At 40.8% G+C, this 27,104-nt stretch overlaps 1 protein-coding gene across 2 annotated transcripts in view; it reads right to left on the minus strand.

The window, feature by feature from the left end:
• Positions 1-1,852: 1,852 nt before the first annotated feature.
• The window catches only part of CYFIP1 (cytoplasmic FMR1 interacting protein 1), a 124,692-nt gene continuing 99,440 nt past the window's right edge, over positions 1,853-27,104 (minus strand). For both annotated transcript variants that reach the window (XM_046007190.1, XM_046007191.1), the window contains exons 24-31: positions 24,433-24,576; positions 21,952-22,042; positions 20,739-20,869; positions 14,263-14,335; positions 13,610-13,704; positions 5,619-5,857; positions 4,994-5,141; positions 1,853-2,670 (exon numbers count right to left, since the gene is read on the minus strand). In XM_046007190.1, coding sequence (XP_045863146.1) covers positions 2,506-2,670; positions 4,994-5,141; positions 5,619-5,857; positions 13,610-13,704; positions 14,263-14,335; positions 20,739-20,869; positions 21,952-22,042; positions 24,433-24,576 — 1,086 coding nt within the window. In that variant the 3' untranslated portion in view covers positions 1,853-2,505. The remainder of the gene's footprint in view (positions 2,671-4,993; positions 5,142-5,618; positions 5,858-13,609; positions 13,705-14,262; positions 14,336-20,738; positions 20,870-21,951; positions 22,043-24,432; positions 24,577-27,104) is intronic.

Genomic DNA, 27,104 nt, shown 5'->3' on the forward strand with positions numbered 1-27,104 from the left:
TCTCACACTGTGACTTATCACCCCACATTTGATGGTCTTTACTATTCCTTGATGGCACCTTGCTAAACCAGTGCATCCTACATTTGTCAGGCTGCAGCCTGACTGGTTTCATTCTTTACTTACTGTAATCCCTTGATACTTGGAATCTTGATTTACCATTTTACATCAGCTCTTGTACTTTTCAGTATATTTTTCATAATGAGTTATATTGTCATTTAGATCTTCTAACAACTCTGGGAAATATAGTCAAAGACTAATTTCTTAAATTTAGCTCATGTTATAATAAAAAGACAAATTGAAACAGTTCTTTTCTAAGTCTGAATGCTTAGAACAAACAATATGGTTATAAAATACGGTTTCTTTTCCCAGTATTTTACTTAGCTTTAGTGTTTGTTCAGACCATTGTATATTTTGGTCTTTTAAAAATGTCCATGAAAAAATGTTTGGAAAGTTTCAAATGTATGCAAAAAAGGTAGACTAGTATAATGAACTCCATCCAGCTTCAGATCCTATCATCATAGCAATCAACTGGGCTTAAAAAAGTAAGCCTTTTCCACCTAGGTTGCAGGAAGAACACGGGCTTGCTCCCATTGTGCCGCTCCTGCCCAAGATCATACAGCTTGATCCCTACTGTGTAACCAGTCACCCCTGTTGCCTCACTGTCCTTGCCAGAGGATTGCCAGAGCCTCACTGTAGTGATGGTGTCCTGCCACACAGATCTCCACTGGCTTTATTAGGGCAGAGTTAATGGTTTCCAGGTTTCACGAAATAAAATCCCTTTCCCCAGTATTTTTTTTTTTTTTTTAAAGATTTTATTTATTTATTTGACAGAGAGAAGATCACAAGTAGGCAGAGAGAGAGGAGGAAGCAGGCTCCCTGCGGAGCAGAGAGCCCGATGCGGGGCTCGATCCCAGGATCCCGAGATCATGACCTGAGCCGAAGGCAGCGGCTTAATCCACTGAGCCACCCAGGCGCCCCCCCCCAGTATTTTTTAATCCTCTAAGGAGCCTTTGCAGACATTTTTTCCTAATTGCCTCCCCCATTAATCTTAATATCACAGATATACTATGTGTTTATGTACTGTATATCTGTACTTTGTACCTAATAGAGTTAGAACCAATTTTCACCCCCATGGCTGTGATATGGCACTCAGAATGCAGATTAATATAAATTCTTAATTCAACATTTTTTTAAATAAATTTTTTAAAAGATTTTATTTATTTACTTGGCAGAGATCACAAGTAGGCAGAGAGCCCAATGCGGGGCTCGATCCCAGGACCCTGGAATCATACCTGAGCTGAAGGCAGGGGCTTAAACCCACTGAGCCACCCAGGTGCCCCCTTAATTCAATATCTTAATAGCACTGGAAATTGCATTAATGTTTAATAAATGTTAATAAATGTTTAAATTTGGTTTATAACTGAGTCAGACAATTTAGTAATATGAATCACTTAATTTTAGGCATTAATCATAACTCTCATAGTCTATACTTCAGTATAGTGTGAGCAGATACTACCCTCAGTCTGTGGCAGAATGCTGGCCCCAGCGTTAGCCACATTACCTAAAGCAACATTTTTAGGTAACTCGGTAATGAACAGTTCTGTTTTATAGTAAGTCAAGGTTAAAAGAGTCCAACGGAGTAGTTCACAGACTTCATCTTCAGTAGCATGTAGGATGGGTTTTAGTGTTCTGTTTCCAAAGCCATATGGCAATTACTCCCTATCATGATCTTGTCCCGTCTTTCAAGGCGGCAGGTGACCTAGACCATAGATCTCCTGGGCCAGGTCTGTGCAGATAAGTATCTTGCCCCACCCAGGGCACAGGGTCACAATACTAAATGAATAAACACAAATAAGTTTTATTAGTTTTATTTCTGTAACCTTTAAATCATACCTTACAAATTAGATTCTGTCACAACTGGATTTAGTAGAAGCAGAGGAATCAAGTTCACTATTTTCTGAAACACTGACACAAAAAAGGGAAGGGAATAATGACTTAGAAAAGGTTACTCATAAAAGACGCATCAGGAAAAAATCCCCGAACAAAAGCTAAATAATTAAGTTTAATTATAATTAGTAGTGCATTTAATTACAATGAGCTGGTAGTAAGTTTCTTAAGTCCGTAAATCTTTCCCCAAACATTATTAATCCTTTGCTAAGGAATAAATGGATGACCTCAGCAGCAATTTGACATAGCTAGCTGTTGGAACATTCCATAGAAAAAAATGGAAAATTATTCTTTAAGAACATGATGGCAACAATCAGCAGCCAATATTCTCAGACTTCCTAATTACCAAAAGCATATACAATTTTAGTCTAGAAAAATAAGTCAATTTTATAAAATTAAGCTTTTAAATTGAAAAGTACCCCTTTTAATAGGCACAGAGATAAGGAAAAATAGTCCCTAAAAATCTCACTAAGTAGTTTATGGAAAGGAAAACATGCCCTTAAAAGTTATTAAATGCAGTCAGTACTGGGACTCTTCAAAAACATGATGTACATGTCCTCAGCTGCTGGCCAGGGACTGGTGGATAGGTGGCTGAAAGCAGCGAACATGCTCCACAGGGGTGCTTTCTCCATCACCAGACTTCAAGTATTTGTCCAAGATAGTAATTATTTCATCATTTAGAATCTGGAACTTGCGAATTCTCTCTACCATCTTCTTTAATGGCTGCAACAATTAAAATTAGGATGTTTTATTATCAAAACATGTATATTTATTCATGTTTCAAAATGGTAGGATTTTCACATTTTCTCATAAAAATTAGAGCAAACTACTAGCACACACATCTCTCTAATGTACTTCTTGGAACAATGAATATATTTTGCATTTGAACACATCATTGGTTTCATGCTACTGACAATATTACCTGTACAACTGACAGACCTATTCATTCAACACAGGTATTAAGCTGCTGTGTACTAAAAACTGGGACTGTAAAGAATGTCAGTGGAGAAATGCCACTATAAGTCTTAGATTCCAGTTCTTGTGGACAGGATACTTCAATAAGACTGCTGGTACAACAGAACTGGATAAAGAACACATGCATGTACACACACACATACACAAGATGACACTTTAAAAAGCATTGCAGGTTTTGTCTATGCAGGAGTTAAAGTAGAAGCCAGGACCTCCTAAAGGAAAGATGGCACCAGTGGCAATGGGATGAGATGTTCCGAGGTATAAGCAAGTGGGATTACACCTAGAAACTCCCAATAAAGCTAGGCCCCTCTAAAGTGACTCCAATTTGGTTAACAGTCCGTGGAGATGAGAAGCAAATAAAAATCTAGGGAGGAAAAAAACATCTGGGGAGAAAAGCAATCCATGGGACGTCTGACTCTTGGTTTTGGCTTAGGTTGTGATCTCAAGGTCATGAGACTGAGCCCCACATGAGGCTCCACACATCGTGGAATCTGCTTGAATTTCCCTCTCCCTCAAATAAATCTTAAAAGCAATCTAAGTTCAACTGGACAAGAGTTGGCAAATAAACCCAACACACAAAACATTTCAGAGTTTTAGATAACCTTTGAGGCTTCAGATACTAGAATTACAGGGGCACCTGGGTGGCTCAGTGGGTTAAAGCCTCTGCCTTCGGCTCAGGTCATGATCCCGGGGTCTTGGGATTGAGTCCCGCATTGGACTCTCTGCTCAGTGGGGAGCCTGCTTCCTCTCCCTGTCTGCCTGCCTCTCTGCTTACTTGTGATCTCTGTCAAATAAATAAATAAAATTAAATTAAAAAAAAAAGATACTAGAATTACAAGATATACATGAAATTTGTAAAAAAAAAAAGAAAAAATTCATTGAAGACAAAATTATCAATTACCACCAAGATTTGAAGAACTAAACTTTTAAATATAAATTCAATCAAAATTAAAAACAGTAGATTAGAGCTGAAGTTAATCAGTTAACTAAATAATACACTTTTCTGGGAACAGACCAGAGATAAGAAAATGAAGATATGGGAGGTAGAATGGCCCCTCAAAGACATCCACGCCTCAATCCCCAGAACCTATAGACATGTAGCCTTTCAAGGCAAAAGAGACTTTGAGAATGTAGTTAAGATTATAGACTTTAAAATGGGGAAAGTACCCTAGATTTTCCAGTGAGCCCCCAATCTAATAATATGAGAAAAGAACTTTCTTCAGGTGGAGGCAGGAGATACCGCAGAAAGACTGGAAGCGAGGGAGGGACTTGAGATGTGGGCTAATGCTTAGCCCTCCAACTTCGAGGGACTGTGTCCCGCCAACCACCTGAACGAGCCTAGAAGCAAATTCATCCCTAGATGCTCCAGAAATGAACACAGCCCTACAGATACACTAATTTTGGCCTTGAGATGATAAAGGACCCAGATGAATCATGCTGTACCCAGATTTCTGACTGACAGAATTGAGAGAATAGGTGTTTTGTGGATTAGGAAACTAATTTGAAAACTAACATGGTAAGGGGTAAGGGAACCAGAAGAATGTCTAATAAGTACGCAACTGCAGTCCTCAAAGAGGAGAATAGAGAGAATGGGAGAAAAAACTAAAATATTTGAAAAGATAATGGCTGAGTACTTTAGAATTCAATTACAAAGAATCCATAAAATGACAAAGAGAAAACGATCTAAAGGCAGCCAAAACAAGCAAACAAACCAACAAATCAAACAAAACCCACACACCCTTTGGCCACAAAAAAAGAAGCCAAAAGACTGGAATAGTACACCAATAATCTGAAAAGGCAGATTCTATAAGACTGTATAATATGAAGCAGATCTAAGTACCCTAAAAAGAGAAAGAAAATGGAAAAATTAGCACTTTAACTGCCTGACTGCTTTACTGTTTTACTTATCAAGTATATTTAGATTCATTCTGGAAATGAAAAGAAAGCTTCTTCAGTTGGTGTCACCTTATGTCCTGGGATGAAAAGCATTCTGCAAAAAGGCCTTTTAATAAGTACAAAGTATGATTATTTTGTGAAACTTCCACATATGGTGTAAGTCTCTTTCACATACCACATTTTTTATAATCTCATCTTTGCCATCATGTTTCTGGACTTTAAGTAGATGGTAGCAGAAATCCAGGACAGCAAAGCGCCGCTGTTGCCCAAGAAGTACAATGATCATACAGCCAGCCCAGTGGAGCCCGTCGCCAAAGCACTGCCTAGAAATAAGAAGCAACAAGTACAATGGGTAATGAACAAAAAAAAAAATCATAAACTCTTCTATAAGTTTGTGTCCAGAGGTCAATGACCAAGGAATCTAATTGCAACAGGCCAGCAATGGAACTCTGAGCAGCAGGAGATGTGTCTTTCTTTTTGGTAAACATCTCTTTTGGGTTCCTCTGGCACATTCTTAACCATTTTTTTAGATCATGGATTCTTAAAGAAGAATGACTTCGGGAAGCTATGGACACTCCCCGCCTCCTCCCCCTAGAAAAATGCATACCCAACTTGCCCAAGTTTCTGTGGGTTCAAAGAACACCTAGAAACTTCACCCTGAGTCACCTCCTCAGCATGAAGTAAGAACTTCCACTTAATGGCTTTAAAGCAGCTCAGCAAACTTCTAGTGAACTTCCAGAGGAATGCAGCCTTCTGTGTTAGCCTGCTCCCACTTCCCCATCCACTGAACACATACTTACTCGACTGTAAACTCGTGGGTTCCCACAGGAATACAATAGACAAATTGCATGGCACTCCAGAGTCTGTGAAACTCAACACATTCATCCACATGCATGACTCCATTGCTGGGCAGAGGCCCACGCCAGATGGGGTCATCCAGAAAGGTCCGGATCCGAGTCAGGATGACTTCAAACATAGAGAGGCCACAGCAGAGACGCTCCTTTGTCAGCAAGTCCCCCTCTCTCGCTATTGCAATTTGCTGCACAAAAGACAGAATGTTATGAGCCAGGGTAGGAAGGCAGTAGATCGCTGAAACCAAACTACCCAGATTTGTTTCTGACTTACTAGAAAACTATCTTAATTTGCAGAAAAGGACTTTTATTAAATAAGCATCAACAAGATAAATATGTCAGCTATCACATATAGGTCTTTGTAGCTTAAATATATTTCAGTCAAGTAGAACTGTCTAGTACAGCTATTCTTAACTGGGAGTGCTTTTGCCTCCAGAGTACATGTGGCAAGGTGTGGAGACATTTTTTGGTTATCATAGCTTGGGGTCGGTGAGTGGCATCTAGTTGGTAGAGGCCAGGGATTTTTTTTTTTCCAAAAATTTTTCTTAAATTTTAATTCCAATATAGAGTGTTATATTAGTTTCAGGTGTACAATACAGTGATCCAAAAATGCCACGTACAACTCAGCGCTCATCAAGTATACTCTTAATACCCTTTACTTACTTCACACATCACCCCATCTAGTAACCATCCATTTGTTTGCGGTAGTTAAAGAATCTTTTTTATTAATTTTTTTTGTTCTTTTGTTCATTTGTTTTGTTTCCTAAATTCCACATATGAGTGAAATCATATGGTATTTGTCTTTCTGACTGGCTTATTTCGCTTAATGTTATACTCTCTAGCCCAATCCACATTGTTGCAAATGGCAATACTTCATTATTCATGACTGAATAATATTCCATTTTGTGTGTGTGTGTGTGTGTGTGTGTGTGTGTGTGAACACATATATACCACATTTTCTTTATCCATTCATTTATCAATGGACATGTGGGCTGTTCCCATAATCTACCTTTTATAAATAATGTTGCAATAAACACGGGGGTGCATATAACCTTTCAAATTAGTGTTTTGTATTCTTTAGGTAAATATCCAGTAGTACGATTACTAGATCACATGATAATCCTATTTTTAATTTATTGAGGAACCTCCATAATGTTTTCCAGAGTGGATCCACCAGTATGCATTCCCACCAACAGTGCAAAGTGTTCCTTTTCCTGGGTATCCTCAGGAACACTTGTTTCTTGTGTTTGGGGCTTTTAGCCATTCTGACAGGTGTGGGATGATATCTGATTATAGTTTTAATTTGCATTTCCCTGATGAGGAGTGACGTTGAGCATCTTTTCATGTGTCTATCTGGATGTCTTCTATAGAGAAATGTCTGTTCATGTCTTCTGCCCATTTTTAATTGGATTTTTTTTTTTTTGGTGTTGAGTTGTGTAAGTTATATATATTCAATAGTAAACCTTTATCAGATGTCACTTGCAAATATCTCCTCCAATTTAACCGGTTGTCTTTTGGTTTTGTTGGTTGTAACCTCTGTTATATGGAAATTTTTACACTTTGATGAAGTCCTAACAGATTGTTTTGTTTTCCTTGCTTCAAAAGACATATCTAGAAAGATATTGTTATGGTCAACATTAGAGAAATTACTGTGTTCTTTTCTAGGATTTTTATGGATTGAAGTCTCACGGTGAAGTCTCTATGTTTGCATGTAGTTATCAAGTTTTCCCAACACCGTTTGTTGAAGAGACTTTTTCCCATTTCATATTCTTTCCTCCTCTGTCAAAGATTAATTAACCACATAATTGTGGGATTACATCTGGTCTTCCTATTCGGTTCCACTGACCACCATTTTCTGCCTGTACCATACTTTTTGATTAGTACAGCTTTGCAGCCTAACTTGTAATCTAGAATTGTGACACCTCCAACCTGGTTTTGCTTTCTCAAGATTGCTTTGGCTACTTGGGAGTTTTTTGTGGTTCCATATAAATTTTAGGACTGTTTGTTCTAGTTGTGAAAAATGCTCTTGGTACTTTGATAGGGATTGCATTAAATCTGTAGATAGCTTTGGATAAAGGATTTTTAACAATATTTATTCTCCCAATCCATGAGCATGAAGTACCTATCCATTTGTTTGTATCATCTTCAATTTCTTTCAGCAATATTTTATAGTTCTCAGAGTACAGGTCTTTCAACTCCTTGGTTAAGTTTACTACTAGATATGTTACTATTTTTGGTACAACTGTAAATGGGACTGTTGTCTAAATTTCTCTTTCTGCTGCTTCATTAGTGTACAGAATGCAATGGATTTTGGTACACTGATTTTGAATCCTGGAACTATACTGAATTCCTTTATCAGTTCTAGTCATTTTTTGGTGGGGGTCTTCAGGGTTTTGTATATATAGTTATCATGTCCTCTGCAAACAATCAAAGTTTTACTTTTTCCTTACCAATCTGGATGTCCTTTATTTCTTTTTGTTGTTTTGAGTGCTGTGGCTAGGACCGACAGTAACTGTGTTGAATAAAAATGATCAGAGTGGACATCCTGTCTTATTCCCAACCTTAGGGGAAAAGCTCTGTTTTTTACAACTGAGTATGATGTTCACTGGGGGTTTTTCCATGTAAGGCCTGTATTATAATGATGTATGCTCCCTCTAAACATACTTTGTTGAAGGTTTTTATCATGAATGGATAAAATTCATTATCCATTTGTACTTTATCAAATCCTTTTTCTGCACCTATTCGAACAATCATGTTTTTTCTTTTTCTTTTTTGGGGAGCTGGGGCACAGGGAGGGGCAGAGGAAGGAGAGACAACCTTAAGCAGGCTCCACGAAACATGGAGCTTGACATGGGGCTTGATCTCACAACCCTAAGATCATGACCTGATCTGAAATCAAGAGTCGATGCTTAATGGACTGAGCCACCCAAGGTGCCCCAATGATCATATGGTTTTTATCCATTTTTCTTATCGATATGTCACACTGACTGACCTGTGGATAATGAAACACACTTGATTGTGAATGACTTCTAATGTATTTGTTGGATTTGGTTTGCTAGTATTTTATTGAGGACTTTTGCATCTATGTTCATCAGAGATCATGTTCATCATCAGAGATATTGGCCTATAGTTCCTTTTCTTTTCTTTTTTTTTTTGTGGTGTCTTTATCTCGTTTTGGTATCAGAGTGATGTTATCCTCATGCAATACATCTGGAAGTTTCCTTTCTTTTTCTGTTTTTTCGAATAGTTTGAGAAGAACAGATTTTGGTAAAATTTACCTGTAAAGTTGTCTGTTCTTAGACTTTTGTTTGTTGGGTTTTTGATTACTGATTCAATTTCATTGCTCGTAATTGGTCTGTTCAAATTTTCTATTTCTTCCTGCTTCAGGTTTGGGAAGTTAAATATTTCTAGCAATTACCTATTCTTCAAGGTTGTCCATTTGTTGGCATATAATTTTTCACAATATTCTCTTATAACTGCTTGTCTTTCTGTGGTATTGGTTGTGATTTCTCTTTTCTCATTTAAAAAAAAAAAGATTTTATTTATTTATTTGACAGACAGAGATCACAAGTAGGCAGAGAGGCAGGCACAGAGAGAGGAGGAAGCAGGCTCCCTGTTGAGCAGAGAGCCCAACGAGGGGCTCGATTTCAGGACCCTGGGATCATGACCTGAGCTCAAGGCAGAGGCTTTAACCCACTGAGCCACCCAGGAGCCCCTTTCACTTCTAATTTTTATTTGAGTTTTCGCTCTCTTCTTTTTTGAAAATGAAAGGTTTTAAAATGAAAGGCTAAAGGTTTATCAATTTTGATTTTTTTCAAGGAACAAGCTCCTGGTTTCAGATTTATTACATTATATGTATTTTAGATTCTATCTCATTTATTTCTGCTCTAATATTAATTACTTCCTTCCTTCTGCTGATTTTGGGTTTTGATAGCTGTTCTTTTACTAGCTTCTTTAGATGTAAGGTTAGGTTGTCTGAGACTGTTTTTGCTTCTTGAGGTAAGCCTTCATTGCTATAAACTTCCCTCTTAGAACCACCCTTATTGCATCTCTAAGACTTTGAACTATTGTTTTCATTTTCATTTGTTACCATGTAATTTTTAATTTCCTTTTTGATTTCTTGGTTGACCCATTTATTGTTTAGTAGCATGTTATTTGTGATCTTTCCAGATTTTCTCCTGTGGCTGACTTCTAGTTTCATAGTGTTGTGGTCAGAAAAGATGTATGGCATGACTTCAATCTTTTATAATTTGTTGAGACTTGTTTTGTGGGCTAATATGTGATCTATTCTGGAGGATGTTTTGTGTGCACTTGAAAAGAGTGTGTATGCTGCTGTTTTAGGAGGGATGTTTTGAATATACGTTATATACTTTAGTGTGTTATTCAAAGCCACTGCTTCCTTGTTGATTTTGTTTGATGTCCACTGATAAGTGGTGTGTTAAATTCCCCTAATATTATTGTATTACTGCCGGTTACTCATTTTATGCTTTATGTATCTGGGTATTTTCATATTGGGGGCATAAGTATTTATAATTGTTTTATCTTCTTGTTGTTCTTTTTATGATTTATACAGTGCCTTTCTTTATATCTTGTGACAGTCTTTGTTTTAAAGTCTGTTTTGTCCAATACAAGTATTGCTACCCTGGCTTTACCCTCACATCCATTTGCATGATAAATGTTTCTCCATGCCCTCACTTTCAATCTACATGTGTCTTTAGGTCTGAAATGAGTCTCTTGTAGGCAGCATATAGATGGGTCTTGTTGTTTTTTTTTTTTAAATCCATTCCATCACCCTATATCTTTTTATAAAATTTTTAAAAAAGATTTTTATTTGTTTGACAGACAGAGATCACAAGTAGGCAGAGGGGCAGGCAGGGGGTGGCAGGGGAAGCAGACTCCCCGCTGAGCAGAGAGCCTGACGTGGTTTTATAAATTTTTTTTTTAGGATTTTTAATCACCCTATATCTTTTGATTGGAGAATTTATATATTTACATTCAAAGTAATTATTCATGTATGTGTATTTATTGCCAATTTGGTACTTGTGGTTGTTTTTGTAGTTTATCTCTGTACCTTTCTTCTCTTCCTCTCTTCTCTCAGTTTGCCAGCTTTCTTTAGTGATTTACTTTGATTCATTTCTCTTTATTTTTTTGCCTGTGTGTTACTGGTTTTTGATTTGTGGTTAACATTAGGTTTATATTTAACATCTTCCGCATATTGCAGTCTATATTAAGTTGATGTTCGCTTAAGTTTGAACCCATTCTTTACTCCTTCCCCCCACATTTTAGGTACATGGTATCGTAAGTGATATCCTTTTATTTTTTAAGTCCCGGGACTTTTATGGATATGTTTATTTTTATTGTTTTTGTGCTTCCAATTTTTCTTAGTCTTAATTATGGTTTTTCCTTTCTACTCAAAGAATCCCCTTTAACATTTCTAGTAGGGCTGGTTTAGTGGTCATAAATTCCTTTAACTTGTGTTTTTGTGAGAAACTTTTTATCTCTTCTCCTATGCTGAATGAGAGCCTTATGAACAGGATATTCTTGGCTGATTTTTTCCTTTCAGTATAGATCATGCCACTCCTTTCTGTTCTTCAAAATATCTGCTGAAGAATCTTGATAGCTTTATTTGGTTTCCCTTATATGTAACAGTTTTCACTTTCTGCTTTTAAAATTCTCTATCACTACTTTTTGCCATTTTAATTACTACGTGTCTTGGTGTGACCTCCTTGGGTAGATTTTGTTGGTGGCTCTGCGTGCCTCCTGGATCGGGACTTCTCTTTCCTCTTTCCCAGATTTGGGAAGTTTTCATCTATTATTTCTTCAAATTAATTTTCTGCCCCCCTTCTCTTCCTTCTTCTGGGATCCCTATAATACAAATGTTATACTTGATCATGTTGCTGTGTTCCCTACATCAAATTTCATTCTGCATAATTTTATTTCTCTCACCTGCTCAGCTTGACTATTCTATATTTCTCTGTCCTCCAGGTCACTGATACGTTCTTCTGCTCTTCTAGCCTTCTATTTATTCCAGCTAGTGTATTTTTAATTTTATTTATTGTGTTCTTTATCTCTGATCAGTTCTTTTTGTTGTTGTTAAGGGTCTTACTGATGTGTTCCATTCTTTTTTTAAACCCAATGAGTATCTTTATAAGGTTACTTTAAATTCTCTATCAGGCACATTACTGATCTCCATTTGCTTAGGTCTCTGGTGTTTTTTTTTTTTCCCCCTGTTCTTACATTTGGGACATATTCCCCTCTCTCTTCATTTTCTTTAACTCTCTGTGTCTGTTTCTGTGTGCTGGGAAATTCAGCTATGTCTCCTGCTCTTGAAAGTAGTGGCCTTATGAAGAAGGTCTCTGCCATGCAGTGTCCCCTGTTCACCAGAACCTGACACTTCAGGGGTATCTCCTCTATGTGTTGTGTATGTCCTGCTATTGTGGCTGAGCTGCTTTTTCCTTCAGTCTAATTGTCTTCAGTGGCTCTCTCTGTCTGTTATGAGGAGTACTTGGTTCCTGTGGTGTTAATGGGCTAGTTTCGCACAACCTACAGCTTGAATTGAGTCAGACTAGGCATTTGCCAGAGATGCAATAGCACCAAACTTTCCCTGTGTTGTCCCCTGAACTTTTTTTGGTGGGCAGGGCTTGCAGACAGACCAGTTGTCTGCCCCAACCCACTGCTGGGCCCTCTTGTCTGACTGATGTGTGTGGTTATCTTGTCCTCTCTACAGGGTAAGAGTCACTTGGAAGTGGTGCTGGCCCCTGTCAAGGTGCTTGTACACTGCCAGGTTGTGACACCCCCCAGATGAGCTCTGGTCAAGAGTGTACTGAGAGGCAGAGCTGCAATGGTGAGGAGCTGGGGGCCATGGTATGGTGGTGTTAGCGAAGTTTGTGCAGCACCAATCCTTTGCAGGATGGTTCTTCCTGAGTCAGGAGTGAGGCATACCTGTTTAAAGGGTGCAGATCTGCTGTAGCACAGCACAGGGGAGTGGGGCAGCAGTGTTGGCAAGTGAGGTAGTTGAGTGTCAGCATGGTGCTGGTTATTGCAGGAGGCCATGTGTTTATGCTGGGGGGCAGGGGATGGACATGGTACCTGATGCTCTTTTGTTCCTAGAGAAGTCTCTCAAGGATTTCTGTTTGGCTTGACACGTTCCAAAATAAGTAAACTACTCTCCTTTTCATTTGCCCCAGGCGTTTTTCAAACTGCTGCTTCTAAGTTATATCTCCATGAGGCTGTTGTACCAGAGACACTGCTAAACATCCTACAATTCATAGGACAATCCCCACAATAAAAAAATATCTGGTCCAAACTGAGGACAGTACTGCATCTGAGAAACCCTGATCTAGCTTAAGTTGATATAAAATCATGGAAAAGTACCCTGACATCTTGCCTCCTGTATGAGACTCCCACTTTTTTCTGTTATTAAAAAACTATGGGGGCACCTGGGTGGCTCAGTGGGTTAAAGCCTCTGCCTTCAGCTCAGGTTGTGATCCCAGGGTCCTGGGATCGAGCCCTGCATCGGGCTCTGTGCTCAGCGGGGAACCTGCTTCCCCTTTCCTCTTTGCCTGCCTCTCTGCCCACTTGTGATCTCTGTCTGTCAAATAAATACATAAAAACAATCTTTAAAAAAAAACCAACTAGGAAAAAAGTCTTCCTCATGAAGAGATAGAAAACAAAAACAAGTAACATCTATTGTGTACATCTTATGTGCCAGATAATATCCTAAGCCCTTTGCATATGTTAGCTCATTCAAAACTCCCAACCACCCTGTGACAAGGTCTTGTTACAAACCCCACTGGAGACACTGAGACCCAAGAAGGCCCACTGAACTTCATGATGCCTTCCAGGGAGGGTCACCCAGAGCCTGTAATCTGAAGCTTCAGCCCCAGGCCTGATGTGGACACCAAACTTGCAAGAGTGACAGCTGTCACAGTATGCATTACCTGAGGGGTCCCCAGTCTTTCAATCAGAGGGACAAGATGCAGTGGTGCATACTTTGATTCCAGTCTTTTCATTTTGGCATCAAGTCTCTCTCCCTCTGCAGTGGAAAAAATATTTTAATTTCTGCATTTTTATTTTAATTTTTTGCATGAAAAACAATTGCTGAAGTTTAATTTTGTCAAAGAAACAAATGAAAGATTTCTTAAGTTAACATTATACATAGAGATTCTCTCTGAACATTACAGAATTTGCTTATTTTAATTCGAAATGATAGAATTGACTTTCTGTTCAATATTCATTTTTGAAACATAAAAATTCCAAATATAATCAAAATCAGAGAATAGTACTAAATCCTCTACCCATCTGCTGCATGAGTACCAATTCATGACACTCCCGTTTCATAGATACTCAACTGTTATGAAACAACAGGATAGCAGCTATTTTGAAGCACATCCAAGACGTATCTTTTCAGCCTTTAATACTTCAATTATTCAATACTAATCCAACCATGGTACATTACCAATTACCTCCAGTTATGATGGAACAGGCACTGAAACTCAAACAAAACTGGCACTAAGTTCTCTGGTCACAAGGACTAAGTGTCACCACTGCAAAGGGTAGTCTGCACTCCCTGGTAAGAGATACACAGACTCACCTTTCACATGGACTCTCGGCAGGATGTTCTGAAATGGGGCTGCGTGCAAGAGGTCACACACTTCTTCTAAAGACTAGACCAAAAGAAGAGGACTGCATTAGGACATTTACCTCATCCAAAGACAGACAGAAAAGTTATGCTGAAAACAAGATCTGTATTTGCCATTTAGTGTAAAACAAATACTCTAAGTGGCACCACAACAGTAGAATTCTCTGGGATGATGGAAATGTTTTCTGTTTGTGCTATACACTGACATGTTACCAGCCACATATGGCTAGTATACTTGAATAACTGAATTTAAATTGTATTTACTTTTAATTAATTTAAATATAGACATGAGTAAAAACCAGTGTTGAATCCTGAAAATAATGGCCTTTGTTTTCCAGGATTTACCAGTCTGGCAGCCCTGATCTGCTAATTTGCTACTAGCCTCTTAAGAAGTTTGTAACTTAGTTATAACAGTTTACAATAATATACTACTACATAGACAGGAGGAAGGGTAATTCCTCTGTGAACAGCACTAGATGCAAAAGGAAAGGCAGCATCACCTTTATACACAAACGAAGTTCTGAGCAGTCACTCTGAACCTGCTTTTGGATCACAACACTTCTGAAGAGGTAATAAAAACCCTGCAGAAGACCCATTCTCCAGAATATCGCTGTGTAAAGGGCAAGTTTACCTCTGATATCACAGGGGTTACAGAACTCCTAAAAACTTACCAAAAACCCAAATGTAGTCAAGAATGGGGTATTTTCCAGGCTCAGTGGCTCTTAAACTATAGAGAAGGGTCCTGAAGATTGGTGTGTTCCCCATGGGGCCAGTAGAAGATATGAATGAGTTCTCTCTCATGCCTCCTACTCTACAGTCATCTTGAAATCTTACAATCCCACAGTAATAAGACAAATTTCTTTTTTTTTTTTTAAGATTTTATTTATTCATTTGACAGACAGAGACAAGTAGGCAGAGGCAGGCAGAGAGAGAGGGGGTGAAGCAGGCTCCCTGCCAAGCAGAGAGCCCAATGCAGGGCTCCATCCCAGGATCCTGGGATCATGACCTGAGCTGAAGGTAGAGGCTTTAACCCACTGAGCCACCCAGGCACCCCAATAAGACAAATTTCTAAACAAGGAAACTGTTTCCAGAAAGTCAATAAGACATACATCAAATGATGGTATTTTTCCTTCTGAAAATTTCCCTAGATGATGGCAAAGCTAAGACCAAGAAGGGGAAGAGAAGACTTTTTTTACGTATCAAGTGAGGGTCCTATGGTCACATAACATAAATCTAGTGCAGCTGCCCCCTGTTCCACCAGGATACTCCAGAAGGAGATTTACCCCTGCATACCATGTCTCTGTTCCTGAGGCCAGCAGCAAAGCATGAATTCCTCATGCAGAATATATGTAGTAGAAGCTACCTCTAGACCAGTGTACCCAGGACCTATTCCCCTGGGCCTTCTATTCTAGGTGAGGATGATGTTGGGGGAGGAGAGAGGAACAAGCTAAAAAAGGGGACAAGATGAGATGATGACTCTGTGCTATGCAAACACATTAGAGGGTGGCATCAATGGAATACTATGCAGCTATAAAAAGGATAAGGAATGTCACCACTTCCTTCTAATGTACAATGATCTCCAGCATGTATTTACTGTTGAGTGAAAAAAGCAACATGGAGAGGAGTGAATGCTGGCCTGCACCAACAGAGTGTAGGGGGCAGTTGGAAGGTGACTGACTGCCAGAAAGTGGTCAGGCCAATGGATGGCAGGTGGGAGACTTGGTTAAGGAATGACAGCTGCCAAGCAGGAATGCTGGGGCAGAGCACACAGGAGAGCTCTGCGGGCAGTTAAAGGAGCCTATAGGCCAGCACAACTACTCAAGTGGGGAAGGGCTCATCCAGCTGTGTTGCTTCCGGGTTCTATTACCAATGAGCTCAAATTTTTGCTCCCAAACCAAACCAGAAAAATTGAGAATAGTTACAAAAACCAGCATTTAAAACAAACAAGCAATTGACACTATTCTAAAATAAAAAGTTTATTAAACACACACATAATCTAAAAACAAGCAAACAAACAAACCCTAAACCCAAACAAACCAAAAAACACCAACTACATGGTGTTTTATCAAACTTTCTGGGCTAGGTTATTTTTGGTTTTTAAAAGGTTTTTAATTTAAATCCCTTTTAGTTAGGGATGCCTGGGTGGCTCAGCTGGTTAAGCGTCTGCCTTCGGCTCAGGTCATGATCCCGGGATCCTGGGATTGAGCCCCGCATCAGGCTCCCTGCTCAACAGGGAGTCTGCTTTTCCCTCTCTTTCTCTCCCTCTGCCCCTTCCCTCTACTTGTTCTCTCACTCTCTGTCACATAAATAACATCTTAAAAATAAATAAATAAATCCAATTTAGGGGACATACAGTGTATTACTAGTTTCAGGGGTAGAATTTAGTGATTCAGCAGTTGCATATAACACCCGTGCTCATTACATCAAGTGCCCTCCTTAACGTCCATCACCCAGTTACCCAATTCCCCAACCTCCTCTCCAGCAACCCTGTTTGCTTCCTAGAGTTAAAAGTCTCTTATGGTTTGCCTCCCTCTTGTTTTTATCATTTTTCCTTCCCTTCCTTTATCTCTTTTGTTCCTTAAACGCCACATATGATTGAAATCATATGATATTTGTCTTTCTCTGACTGACTTATTTCGCTCAGTATAATACCCTCTAGTTCCATCCATGTCATTGCAATGGCAAGATTTCACTCTTTTTGTTGGCTACATAATATTCCTGTGTGTGTGTGTGTGTGTGTGTGTGTGTGTTTGCGCGCACGTGCGTGTGTGACCTTTTCCATACCAGGCTAGGTGTTTAGGGAGCAGAATTTGAAAAGCAGAATTTAACAAATTTCTTCAGAAAGTTAAATCTATCTACACAGTGCACGGATTTGGTAAGATCAACATTTTTGGCTACTGAATCCAATCCTGGCACTGGCTGGGGCCACCACTGCATGATAGCATGGGCAGGCCCCTGGGCCCCACCCACATGCTTGCTGCCCTGGCAACTGGGTCATAGTTACCAAACTTTTCTTTTCTTTTTTTTTTTTTTTAAAGATTTTATTTATTTATTTGACAGAGAGAGACCACAAGCAGGCAGAGAGGCAGGCAGAGAGAGAGAAAGAGAGGGAAGCAGGCTCCCTGCTGAGCAGAGAGCCCGATGCGGGACTCGATCCCAGGACCCTGAGATCATGACCTGAGCCGAAGGCAGCGGCTTAGCCCACTGAGCCACCCAGGTGCCCCGTTACCACACTTTTCTAACGTGACAATCTGATTTACCCTGAGTATCTCCAGTCATAATAGTGGGAACCCACACAAATACCAAAACATACTATCACCTTCCTCAGAGAGTCCTAAATAAGCACCAAGAACAGATGAATGTCTGGAGTCTTCAAAACTGTCCTTGGGTTTGATGGGATTTGAGCATAATCACTTGAGATGGAGTGAGAATAGCCATGCTGTCTTCAACCTTGGAGAGTTTCACACTGATGGGTCTATAGGAAATTGCACCTCCTACTTCCAAAAGGACAAAAGCAACACCACAGAATTCCAGTTTGGGGCCAGGTCTGCTGCCCAACACAGAATGCTTGGCTTCTCACCACTTGCACAAGATGCATGGACAAGGGAATCCAGAAAAAGGAGAAGTGAAGGGGTGACAGTGAGCAGAGGGTGTGAGGAGGGGTGGTGACAGGCATCCCTTTGAGGCAAGGCCACTGCTTCCATAAGAGAGTAATGCATGATGCTCACTATGCCTCACGCATGGGCCCTGCAATCTGCTGCACTTAACTTGGATGTAGATGATGCTCTTTTCATTCAGTTTCAGAAATATTCACACACTCATAAGCCAAAGTTTGCTCTCAAACCAACTGACAAATTTATAACATTTTTTAAAAAAAGATTTTATTTATTTATTTATTTTTGTCAGAGAGCGAGCGCACAAGCAGGCAGAGAGGCAGGCAGAGGCAGAGAGAGAAGCAGGCTCCCTGCCGAGCACGAAGCCCGATGCAGGACTCGATCCCAGGACCTTGGAATCATGACCTGAGCTGAAGGCAGCAGCTTAGCCGACTGAGCCACCCAGGTGTCCCAACAAATTTATAACATTTTATAACATTTTTCCTAGGTGCCCAGTACTGTCCTTACCACTCAAAGGAACTAAGCACAAGAGTATTCACCTAAGACACAAGCCTGGTTCCAGGAGGGAGAAGATGAGGGGGATCTGTGTCAACTGGGTGCTAGAGACCCAATACTCACCAGGCCTCCAAGGCCTAGAGGATCCCCTCACTGATGAGACCAATTCCCACTGAATGGTGGTGAGGTCTTTAAGAGTACTACGCGACTCTCACAAGGGACTCGCTTGTCTTGAGAAATATGGAACAGGTGTAATTGAAGGAACCAGATAGCAAGGATCACACTGGTTCAAGATCCCTCTTTTTCTAAGTTTCTAATACAGCATCACACTCCACCCTAAAGCCAGTGAGTGTCCAATTGTTGACCTGACAATGGGTGTACACTGTTCCTCTGAGCTAATGAGAGATAAGTTCTGCCCTTCCAGCATCAAACCCCTATGGTTCTATGATTCTTTTATGTCCATTCAAGGATCCTTGACATCTTTTATTTTGTAGGTGAAGAAAAGATTTTGATAGTTTATTTCCTAAAAGCACAGCTAAACCAGAGGAAAAACCAGCCTTCTATGGTTCCCTGCCACTAAGTGAATTCCATAAGCCAGTCCTCCTTCAGTGAAACTCAGGGCTTCCTGCCATAACCCAAAACCAGGGACTAAAAGGCACCTTCAGACTTAGACACATAGGGACAAGAAAAATTGCACTTTATGTCGCGTGTTCAGGAAAAGTCAGTACATGAAGAGAATCTTCCTATATTAAATATTTAAAATTCATGATAAGAAATTATGATTTAAAGTAATTCTTCCTGGGGTGCTTGGGTGGCTCAGTCAGTTAAGTGTCTGGCTTCAATTCAGGTCATGATCCTGGAGTCCTGAGATCAAGCCCCATATCAGAATCCCTGCTCAGTGAATCTGCTTCTCCCTCTCCCTCTGCCCTTCCACCCTGATCATGCCCTACTGCTCTCCCTCTCAAATAAATAAATAACATCTAAAAATAAATAAATAAATAAAGCAACTCTTCCTAACTTTTCTGGTTGTTAAGAATTCACAAATATTGGGGCACCTGGCTGGCTCAGTTGGTTAAGCCTCCAACTCTTAGTTTTGGCTCAGGGTCATGATCTCAGAACCATGGGACTGAGCCCTGTGTTGGACTCTGCTCTCAGCAAGGAGTCTGCTTTTCTTTCTTTCTGCCCCTCCCCCTAGTCACATGTGCTCTCTCTCTCTAAAATAAATAAATCTTTAAAAAAACATTCACAGATAGTGCAATAGAAGATTCAGTTCTCCCTAATGTTCCTGGAGCAAGGCTGGCCTGGATGTCAGCTGCTTGCTGGCCCCACAGCCAGCCTGCCTGCTCTTTGTAGGGCTGTCCAGCCCACCCTGTAACTTTGGTGGGTCCTCCACCTCATGCTGTCACTCCTGCTGTGGGAGAGGATGGCACATGAGGGGCTGCTCACTCAGAGTCCATGCCGACTAGCAGATGGCCTAGGGTGTCCTCTCATTGTTACCACGTGGAAAGGGTCTACCCAGGACCACAGCAACAGAGGGGAAAGCCAAAAGATACAGGTCCCGATGAGAGGCCATCAGCTCCCAGAGGTATCCACATCCAACTTGTGGACTACCTGACAACATATATCTATATCTATATATCTATATCTATATCTATATCTATATTTTTGTAATTGGATGTAAGGTGGCCAATCCAGTAACTTGGACCCTAGAAACATGCCAGTCTGAATGCCATGCCCTGAAAGGCATATGGTACCAGTCACTGCAAAACATGACCCTGTCCCTGTTAAGCTCCCAGGGCCCTGAAGAAAGGAGACTGCTTTAAGAAGCAACACAGCAAAAGATTTCCCCAAATAGGTCTAAAGACATAACCAATAAACACTTAAATGCCAGTATGCTTCTTCAATATATTTGGCAAGCTGATACCGATACTCTGAACTTTCAGAGCACAGCAAAGATATGTGAAGATGCAACATACCCTTGAAAAATATGGTAACGGAACAAGTCCTGTCAGTGAGGAAGACTTAAGTTAGAGCTATATGTCACATGTTTTCTAGCTGGAGCAAATACTATATAATAAAACATTCCACAGGGCTTACATAGTAAAACATTCTTAAATGATGAATTATCTTGCATTTTTGTTTCTTAGTTACAGGAAACAAATTCAAATTAAAATCTAAATAGTCATACACACAAAAAGAATGGTGCTTTACCCTCATTAAATAACCCTAATAAATCTGGCCTCTAGAAAAATGCCATTTTCAAGCACCTGTGGGGAATGACTCTGCGTGGCCTGGGGTTTGGTTGGGCTGAGCACTCACCAGGCTTTGCTCGATGAGCAGGCAGAAAAGGACAGCATTGCCCACTTCCCGCAGGTTTTGGAAGCACACTGTCTTCAGCTCCGCATACTCAACAATGTCCTTCAGCTGGTGGTGGAAGAACTCTAGGATGCCTGTGGTAGCAGAGAGTGAGTAAAGAGACTGAGGGGGTTGGAGGCATAGTCTGGGGTCTACAGCTGGGAGCACTTGTGCTAGCCATGAAACATCCTCGGACACTGCCACTGTGCCTGCTATGAAGATGGCCACATGTCCCCTGACCACAACATCTTTCTTGTTTGTCCATCACCTAGGCCTTGGACCTTGGCTCCAATGCCTCCATCTCTATCAACCCTGTATCTTCGGAGGAAGCACCACATCACAAGGATAAAAGAAAAAGACCACATCTCCAGCAGAAACAGAAAGGGTTTTGAAAAATTCAGTACCCCTCATAGGCACAGAAGGGAACATACTTAATCTGATACATGACATCTACAAAAAACCTGCAATGTCATACTCGTGGTAAAACCTGCATACTTTCTCCCTGAGCTCCAGAGCAAGACAACACATTTTCTTCACTATCCGAGAGATCCTGCACATTGTAAAGGGCACAAAAAGACCAGGCATAAAAGCTGGAAAGAAAGTTAATATTCCTTAATTTGATCTATATGTTCAAATGCCGACAAAGTTAAAAATCCACCAACTGACTCCAGAATTTATGTGGTCATGCAGAAGACCTAGAATAGCCAAAACAACTCAAAGAAGAACAAAGTTAGGTTTCAGACTCCTCAGGCCAACATGCCTGGTCCCAACTGCCATTCTGCAAGGACATCCAGGGCAGTTGACCCAGCAGATGAGTTCCCTGCCCCTCCCTGGTTGGTGATCTTCAAGGTCCCAATGCTGTCCAGGAGTCAAGGCCTCCCAGTGTTCAGAGCCCCATCATGTAGGCGACTAAGGGTGCTGCCTCCCCATTACCAGCTTCCTCCCTCAAATGTGGTTAATTCTAGCACACCTGCCCACCCACCTGCTCCCAGATGGAAGGCTGGTTCATTTGTTCTATTGGAAACAATCAGACTTTGATTAGATTCCTGGCTTCCTCCCACCTGGGCAAAGCAGATCCTATCCTTATCAGTAAATTTTGACTTGATTTCCTACACTGCGGTTTGACCACTCATGCTGTCCCCTTCATGCTGCACCCCCATGGAGGTGCCACACTCACCAGGAGAGCCATACTCGTGCCGGGGCAGGCGGCAGATCTTGGGCATCACCTCCATCAGTGTCTTCACGTACTGTAGGATTGTGCCTTGCAGCTGCAGGAGAGAGAGGCTGCATCAGCCACTGACGTCATTGTCCCAGAGGTTGTGAGTGGTGCATGGGGCTTCTAAAAAGCAGTCTGTTTGTAAAACACACAGCAATGAGCAGGACCGAAAATCACGTTGGCTGGGAAAGGAAATCCTATCCATAGAACGAAAACAACCGCCACCAGGGTGACTTAACAAGACTACCTAAATACATGTTCTAAAAACGATTCCCCAGGGCGCGCCTGGGTGGCTCAGTGGGTTGGGGCCTCTGCCTTTGGCTCAGGTTATGATCCCAGGGTCCTGGGATCCAGCCCCACATCAGACTCTGCTCAGCATGGAACCTGCTTCCTCCTCTCTCTCTGCTTGCCTCTCTGCCTACTTGTGATCTCTATCAAATAAATAAATAAAATCTTAAAAAAATATAAAAAAATAAAACACAATTCCCCTTTCAGGAGGCAAATGGTGTGAGCTGTGACAGTGGGAAGGCAAGGGACTCCAACTTTGATGAGTCACAGTGGCTTTGGGGAAACCACATCCTCATAGGGTGGTTCCTGTATTCTTCTGATCAATTTGGTGCAGCTCCAACACTGGACTCTGTCACCTCATGTGCCTAACACCTTCCAAGTTATGTGTTTTGGGGCAAAGGCTCTAGCTGAGGGTCTTAACAGAGACTGAGTGGGTCATGTAGTCATGGCTGTGTCAAAAGACCCAACTTTTATATATTCTAATTGATTTTTGATCCAAAAAGGTCGTATATTTTGTCAACTTCTGAGAATTCTGTCAACTTTTGCTTTGCATTGTTAATAATCATATCATCTCCTTGAGGATTGCCAGTTTTATCTGTGTGGCCAAAAATTCAGCTTTAAGGATGGAAAAGACCTGAAGAATCTTAAAGAAATGGGCTCAACCACAGAAAGACAATTAAAATAGGGGCACCTGGGTGGCTCAGTCAGTGAAGCATCTGCCTTTGGCTCAGGATCTTGGGGTCCTGGGATCAAGCCCCACACTGGGCTCCCCACTCAGCAGGAGTCTGCTTCTCCCTTTGCCTCTGACCCTCCCCCTGCTCGTGTCTTTCTCAAATAAATAAATAAATAAATAAATAAATAAAATCTTTTTAAAAAAGATTAAAAAAAAAAAAAGATTTAAAGTCATTTAAAAAATGACTAAAATAATGGAAAAAGATTAAAGATCAAGATTTTAAGAAGTTCTTCTCAGTTAACAGAAATAATACATAGTAAACTAAAACTATGTAGTCTACAAACATCATTTTCTCACTCTTTCTCTTTCCAGAAAGACTTAAATAAAAGACTTGTATACATAACTTCTGACCTCAAGTTACAGAGATGAGTGTCTGAATCCTTTATTCACAGTTTAATCCCTGGCACCCAGGAAAGGGGCACCCTGTAAGGGGGTAGGGAAGGCTACTTCTTCATATAAAGGCCACATTTATAAGGAAATGTGTATTTTGGCACTTAGCTTTTTCTACGAATTACTTAAAATAACATGGACCTGGCTTTTCCCCCCCCAGTGAATTCAAGGCTGTGTGAGATGCTGGTTTTTTTTTTTTTGTAATAAAAGCTTCATATATGGTCTTACCTGTTCCTAGCACAGAGCTCCTAAAACCCTTCAAATTATCCTAAAAGAGCTTCTTAAAGGTGTCTCTTGTTATGTTACTGAGGTGACTTTCGGAAAGCACCTACCCATGGTGGGTAGTTGCCAGAAGAACCAATCCCATGGTAAGATTTGGGACTTTTAGTCCCACCCCTAGATCTCTGGGGATGGGGAAAGGGGCTAGAGGTTCATTCAGTCACCAAAGGCCAATGATTTAATCAGTCCTGCCTATGTAGTGAAACCCCCTTAAAAACCTAATAGGGTGGGGTTTAGGGAGCCTACAAAGTTGGGGAACCAGAACAGTTCCAAAAGTCACCTTGAGGGGCCCCAAACTGCACGAGGACAAAAGTTCCTTTCTTTGGGATCTCTAGCTATGTAGGTCTTCACCTGGCTGTTGATTTGTATGCTTTGTAATAAACTGGTAATCTAGTGAGTAAACTGGTCTCCTGATTTTTGTGAGCTGCCCTAGCAGTTAACTGAACCCAATTAGGGAGCTGCAGAAACCTCTGATTTATAGCCAGTGGGTCAGAGGCACAGGTGACAAATTATACTAGAGATTGAGTGAGGGTGGGCGTGGGGCAGTCTTGTGGGTGAAAGCCCTTGAACTGTGCGATCTGATGCCACCTCCAGGTAGACAGTGCTAAAATTGAGTCGAACTGCAGGACTCCCAATTGATATCCAAGAATTGCTCAGTGGAGTGTTTGAATCCTTTATTCTTCCCCTCCTCACAGGACATTTGGGTGCAGAACCCTTCACCATGTAAAGGAAGTCCATGGAAGGAAACGTACCAGGCTCTTCACGACCTTCAGTAGCTCCTCCATGACCACAGCAATGCCCTGGTAGCCGAGCAGCCGGCAGATGACCTGGAAGTGAGGAGGCCCCACGAAGTTCCGGTAGCTGCCATAAATGCTAGAGTACGCCAAGTTCAAAGCCTGGGGGATAAAGAATGTAAGTGCTTCATGAAGTCTCCAGTGTTCTCCATATGCTTACTGTGCCACAAGATGAAGAACTGCTGCACCCAAGATCCAGTCACTATACATACCCTTAAGGCGGAGAACACCAAGGAATTTCTTAGACTGCCCCTTACTGGTATTTATGTCTTCAACATAAAGACATGACTAGCAAGTTTGTTAAAACAGAAAGAAAACCAATTTCAAAGATTCATCAAACTGCCAGTTCCAGTGCCAGTTCTACAGAAGCCATTTTGAGGTCCTGGAAAGAGAGACAAGCACATCCTCACTGCTGCCTCCTCAGAGCTGCTCCCAGTCTCCAGGGGACAGAAAACGACAGAGCAGTGGAAACTGTCTTCTCAGGGACACACATGGAGCTGGAGACAGAGGCCCCCACAAGGCGAGCAGGTGACAAAGGCAATCAGGGTGGTTTCCGGTAGGAGGTGGCCTCCAAGCTTATCTAAGGACATGGTGCACACTCAGCAGGAGGACGCCTAACAAGTATTCAGTGCTGTGTGTTTCCCTATTGGCACTTCTTCAGCTGTGTCTCACAAATTCTGATAGATTTAGATTTCATTTTGTTAGGTGTCTTTTTAAAAATTTCCCTGAAACTTCCTCTTGATCCATGGATCATATAGAAACGTAGTTTCCAAGCCTTTGGAGATTATCTTGTCATCTTATTATTACTGACTTCTAGTTTGAATCCACTATGGTCAGAGAACACACTCTGTATGACTTCAATTCTTAATTTTCTTGAGGTTTTATGGCCCAGAATATGGTCTATGTCAGGGAATGCTCCCTGGGCACTTGAAAACAATGTATGTTTTGCTGTTGTTGGGTGGAGTGTTCTAGATATGTCAATAATATCCTTTTGGTTAATGCTGTAAACAACTAAAGTTATTTATTGTTGCTGATTTTCGGTCTACTGACTTTATTGATGACTAAGAAGAATGTTGAATTCCCCAACTATAATTGCGGACTTGTTCATTGCTCCTTTCACTTATGTCAATATTTGCTTCAAGTGGTTTGAAGTTCTGTTACTTGGTACATAAACACTTAGGATTGCCATATTTTCTTGGTAGCTTGACCCTATAATATAATGTCCCTCTTGGGTCTCCGACTATCTTTGCTTCAAAATCTACTTTATGTTATATTAATATAGCCACTCCTTTCTTCTGATTAATGTTTGCATGATGTATTTTTATCCATCCTTTTACTTTCAACCCACCAACTTAGTTTATTTGAACTGCATTTCTTGTTCAATCATGTTTTTTAAATTCACTCTGCCAAACCTCAGTTTTTGACTGTATTTAGATCACTTACATTTAGTACATTTATATTTAGTAATTATACATAATGTAATTATTGATAGATAATCTAATTAGGGTCTGCTTCATTCTTCCTGACTTCTGGGTCACTTAAAGATTTCTAGAATTCCACTATGAATGATCTATAGTAATTTCAAGAGTATTTCTTCACCCAGACGTGTTAGTGGTTGTTCTAGGTCTTACATTATGAGTTATCACAATCCATTGTTATCAACATTTTACCACTTGGATTAAAGTATACCAACCTCCCCTTCATTTAGGTTCCCTGAATCCTCCCCTGCCCCCTTATCATTTTCTTAAATATTTCCTCTATATACACCAAAAACCACATCAAAAAGCTGATTCTGAAGAATCAGCATAGCAGGCCTGGATGCTCAGCTCTTGAGTATCTTCAGGAGCCCTGCTTCCAATTCCTGGGAATTTAGCCTGTAAAATGGTACCAACTGATAAGGTTGTTTTCTACCACTGGGACATTTAACCATGCTACAACTTGTCTAGGCTGGATGTATAAATAGTAATTTAATGGGGTTCCTTTCCTTCTGGGGGTTCTGCAGTTTTTAGTAGCTGTGAACAGTTAGGACAGGAGGCAAGTGCCTATGTACCCAGCCCTAAGAAAGCCTTGGACCTGAGCAATTGAGTGGGCTCCTATTCTCTGGGCAGAAAAACTGCATGAACCATGCAATTCCCATAAGGGACAACGTTTGTAGCCTGTGCCTGGTTCAACCACCACCTGATGTGTCTTTTTCCCTTACTGGTCCTGCTTTGCATCCCTCTGCAATAAGGAACTACAGCTGTGAGTATAACTGACTGAGTCTGTGAGTCCTTCTGGACAATCAGAATGTATGGGTGGTCATAGAACCCAAAAATAGAAAGTATGGGACTAAACAATTACCAAACACAACAAATGACCAGGTTGGAAGCTCCGCTAAGTGCCCATCCTGTGCCCAAGCCTACAGCCCCCACTTACAGCCATAATCCCACTTGAAAGGGGGCATAGTTTGAACAACAACTTAGATATACTTTCCTCTTCCCAATTGCTCCTTAAAGTACCACAATGTGTATTTAAATGCTAGGATTCAGTGTAAGGCTTTTGCTTGATAATAAATTATAATGTTTCAAAAGAAAACCATGAGAAATATCAGTGATATCTGATGGCCTCAGGAGCTTCGGAAGGTGCTGGAG

The sequence above is a fragment of the Meles meles genome, chromosome 6 (genome assembly GCF_922984935.1).
Source record: "Meles meles chromosome 6, mMelMel3.1 paternal haplotype, whole genome shotgun sequence".
NCBI lineage: Eukaryota > Metazoa > Chordata > Mammalia > Carnivora > Mustelidae > Meles > Meles meles.